Below are 4,428 nucleotides of genomic sequence, written 5' to 3'. Positions count from 1 at the left end.
AAAAGATGTGCAAGATGATACAGAAAGAAGAGCCATCCACAGGAAGCTCACAAGTATGCAAGGCCTAACACCAGCCCAGGTGCTGGAACCAGTAAACATGTGACCTCCATTTATAAACCCTAGAAAGGCCAACTGGTGCTCTCTCCCAGCCTAGCGCCAAGACCTTGTACAAGAGTAGACTTCAATTCCCCGCTTCTGCAGCCAGGCCTATGTGTCAAGGCCCATGTGTCCAGACATCCAGGGATTCTCCCCAGGCCCCCAGGTGTGCCCCAAGGCAAAACAGGCATAGCACATACCTGTTCAGTGCATATATGCTCTCTATGTTCCCAAAGAGGGCGCTGACTTGCTCTGGCTTCAGAAGCCCGGGAGTGTCAATGATCTTCAAGAGGTAGTCCTGCACGGAGACAGGTGGGTGTGAAAACCCTGCACCCCTTGGCTTGATCACCTAACACCCCTAATCACACCTCACTCTGCGATGACGCGATTCCGCAGGCAGTGCCACTGTGGGTACTTACCCAGAAACACCTGGCAACTTGGAATGTAATCTTATTTTGGAGACAGGGTCTTTGCCATTAGTTAAATTGCTCAAGATGACATCGTTTTAATATTTAAGGAGGCTCTAAGTCTAATTGCTGGTGTTCTTCTCAGAGAAAAGGACACAACCAGAAAGCAGGTGAAGGGCCGGGTGGTGGTGGCTCACGCCTTTAATCCCAGCACTTGGGAGGCAGAGGCAGGCAGATTTCTGAGTTCAAGGCCAGCCTGGTCTACAGAGTGAGTTCCAGGACAGCCAGGGCTATATAGAGAAACCCTGTCTCAAAAAAAAAAAAAAAAAAAAAAAAAAAAAAAAAAAAAAAAAAAAAAAACCGCAGGTGAAGGGAGGAAACCAGGCCAAGGCAGCCACAGGACACTACAGAAAATTAGCCATGACTGTCTGTAATCCCAGTACATGGGAGGCAGAGCCATGAGAACTGCCTTGAGTTAAATATCAGTGGAGCGGGGCTGGTGAGATGGCTCAGCAGGGAAGAGCATCGACTGCTCTTTGAAAGGTCATGAGTTCAAATCCTAGCAACCACATGGTGGTTCGCAGCCACCCGTAATGAGACCTGACGCCCTCTTTTGGTGCGTCTGAAGACTACTACAGGGTACTTATATATAATAAATAAATAAATCTTTAAAAAAAAAAAAAATCAGTGGAGCTACACAGCAAATTCTTATCTTAAAAAAAAAAAAAAAATCAAGCCAAGAGGTTGGTGAGATGGCCCATCAGGTAAACATGCTTGCCTAGTGATCTAAGTTCAATCCTTAGAACCACTTACAGATGGAACATATGCACACACGCACAAACATACACACATGCGTATGTGTTCACAAAAACACGTTCTCTTTTGTTTTTTTTTCTTTGGTTTTTTGAGACAGGGTTTTTCCTCTGTGTAACAAGCTCTGGCTGTCCTGAAACTCCATTTGCAGACCAGGCTGATCTTAAATTCACAGAGCCTGCCTCTGCCTCCAGAATGCTGGGACCAGAGGTGCGCCACCTCACTCTGCTTTTTAGATTTATTTATTTGTGTGTTTTAGATATATGAGTGTTCTGTCTTCAGACACACCAGAAAAGGGAATCAAATCTCATTACAGACAGTCGTGAGCCACCATGTGGTTGCTGGGAATTGAACTCAGGACCTCAGGAAAAGCAGCTAGTGCTCTTAACAGCTGAGCTATCTCTCCAGCCCCACACTTTTTTCTTAATCAAAACAAACAGTCTGAAAGAGAATCATTTGTGGTGCTTTAAGTCAACAGGTTTTGTGCATAGCCCTAACAGACTCACCACACACCTGCCTCCTCACCAGGCAGGATCCTCAATGGAGGGCACATGTCACCTTTCCCGAGTGCCCTACAGTATGAAACATTTTACTCCTGCCATCCCTAATCTTTTTTCAGGCAAAGAGCCCGTGGCTCCAGACATTGTGCACGCGCCCAAGGTTCTACAGCCATGAAATAGCAGAGTCGGGAACCTGTATGTACCCACCCAGGTTTAATCCCTACAGAGCACGTAGGTCCTCCTTGTCAGGCTAAAGCCCCTCCCTGTGCTATCACAGTGCCCACTCCCCAAGCGCCTAGAGGATGTGGCTTGGTGTCTTAAGGAAGCATGAGAGACCAAGAGCCCCCACCAGGCACATTCCCAAAGCTTCCTCATGGCCTTATGGGAAGCAGATTTACAGAGACAGGCTGTACTAAGGAGATGGGCCACTGGAGGCCAGCATCCTTAGCCTCTTGCAGCCAGCCCCTTCCAGCCTCAGCACTCACCTCCACAATGCTCCGTAGGTCCTGCACATACATGCGCTCTGTTTCCACAATCTCTCTCACCACCCGGCCCAGGTAGCTGAGCTTGTGGTGGGCAGGACCTGTCCCTGCGCGGCCATTGAATGGGGAGAGGGGTCCCCTCATGTTCAGCCAGCCGCTGGAGTTGTTGTTGCTGTTGGGAACATGCCTGCCCCAAGGGGAGCCTGTCCCATTCTGGGCTGAAGCCTCAGAGCCAGTGGGCTCCTCCATGGCACTGTGGCTGTCACGGGAGGAGCCGGATGAAGAGGTGGTGGACATCAGGCTCGGTGGCCGCTCCTGGCTGCCATCTTGGTGGAGGGCAGTAGAGACGGGCATCCTGGCATCGCTGCCTGGGACTGTCACCTCGGGAAGATTCTGGAACAAAACAGACAGATGGAGGGTCAAACCCTGAGCACCTGCAGAATCAGAAAGCAGAAGGGAGGTTGCCAGACACAGGGAGGGGGCGGAATGGGAAGTCACTGTGAGTGGGTGCAAAGTTCAGTGTAAGAAGATGAAAACGGTTTCAGAATGGATAGTCATGTGGTCATGACACAAATGTACTTACTCAATGTCACTGAACTACATTTACAAATGGTTAAGATAGTAAAATTTCATGTTTGCATATTTTATCACAATTTTAAAAACAAGGCCATTGAGGTGGCTCAGCAGGTAATGGTTCTTGCGAGCCTGAGCTCCGTCTCTGAGACTCACAAGGTGAAAAGAGAGAGCTGACTTCCTGCATGCAGTCCTCTGACTTTCCCATGTGTGCCACGGCACGGGCAGCCACTTCCCAAGTAAATAAATTGTAATAAATTAAAAACAAAAACACAAAATTAAACCCCAGGGAAGACCACTCCCTCAGACTATGAACACTGAGTGGTGAGGTCTCTGGATCCCAGCAGCTCAGCATCTCTCTCGTTCCCAGGGTGCAGACTGTAAGATTTCACCAGGAGACAGTAAGTTCTCAGAAACGTGAGGCCCTAGAAGAGGCTACCTAAGCTAACACAACAGTCTACGGTGCCTTCTGAAGAACTCAAAACCCAGATCTAAGGGCTGAGAATATGGCTCAGTTGGTAAAGGGCTTGCCTGGCACGCACAAGGCTGTAAGTGTTAGCACTATATAAAACCAGGCAAGGTGGTACGTACACACCCGTGATCCCAGCACTTGGGAAGTAGAGGCAAGAGCACTGGAAGTTCAAGGTTATACTCAGCCATACAGTGAGTTCCAGGCTAGCCTGGGCCTCATGAGACCCTATCAAAAAACTTTTATTATTTTAAAAAAGGAAGAAAGAAAACTAGACAAACCAGCCACTAGCCTCTTGGGTTTTACCTATAAAACAGAGCGTACCCCAGAGTTACGTCCTCAAAGGTAATGCAAGACACTGCCTGCCCTCTGAGCTTGGCAGAGTGAATATTCCACAAACCATCAGTACATGATGATAATGGTGGTTTATCACAATGTATAGCTCACATGCCTGCCCCTCTGGACCCATGCTAAGTGTCACTGCACAGGGTAGGCCAAAAGTTGCCTCTTTTAAAAAAATGTATTTATGTGTTTATGTTTGTATGTGTGTATGTATGTACATATATATACATATGTGGTCTATGTACATATATGGTTCTCTCCTTCTGCCATGAATTTGAGCCATCACCAGGCTTGACGCCTCTACCCACTAAGCCATCTCACCAGCCCAGACTCCTGATTTATTACAACCAGCAGGTAATACTGTCAGAAGGACTGAGAATCTCAGGGCACTAGCATCTCCACCTGTACCTGAAGCTTTCCCTCTACTCAGAGGGAAGGAAGAGAAAGGATGACAAACTGAGCCATCATTACTCCTTGCCCCACTCCCAGGTACCCGCTGTAGGCAAGCCCTTGACTCAGCCACAGCAGGAAATTCCCTTGGGCTGAGCCACAGCTGAGTCTCCTCTTAGCACAGCTGGGCAGAACTGCTCAGCAGGCAGGAAGCTGCACCCAGGTGAAGCAAACACAGCCACCGGTGGACTTTATTCCCTGAGCAGATGGATGGTCCTACTGCTCAATAGCCCAGAGAGAGAGAGAGAGAGAGAGAGAGAGAGAGAGAGAGAGAGAGAGAGAGAGAGAGAGAGAGA

General features: G+C 48.5%; 1 protein-coding gene across 10 annotated transcripts in view; it reads right to left on the bottom strand.

Annotated features, from left to right (window-relative positions):
* The window catches only part of Plekhg3 (pleckstrin homology and RhoGEF domain containing G3), a 46,131-nt gene that overhangs the window by 16,771 nt on the left and 24,932 nt on the right, over positions 1-4,428 (bottom strand). For all 10 annotated transcript variants that reach the window (XM_031357201.1, XM_031357204.1, XM_031357206.1 and 7 more), the window contains exons 2-3: positions 2,302-2,691; positions 297-394 (exon numbers count right to left, since the gene is read on the bottom strand). In XM_031357201.1, the coding sequence (XP_031213061.1) occupies positions 297-394; positions 2,302-2,652 (449 nt within the window). In that variant the 5' untranslated portion in view covers positions 2,653-2,691. The remainder of the gene's footprint in view (positions 1-296; positions 395-2,301; positions 2,692-4,428) is intronic.

This window comes from Mastomys coucha, unplaced genomic scaffold (assembly GCF_008632895.1).
Source record: "Mastomys coucha isolate ucsf_1 unplaced genomic scaffold, UCSF_Mcou_1 pScaffold6, whole genome shotgun sequence".
Classification (NCBI taxonomy): domain Eukaryota; kingdom Metazoa; phylum Chordata; class Mammalia; order Rodentia; family Muridae; genus Mastomys; species Mastomys coucha.
The sequence above is the reverse complement of the archived record's forward strand: the minus strand, read 5'-3'. Positions and strand labels throughout refer to the sequence as shown.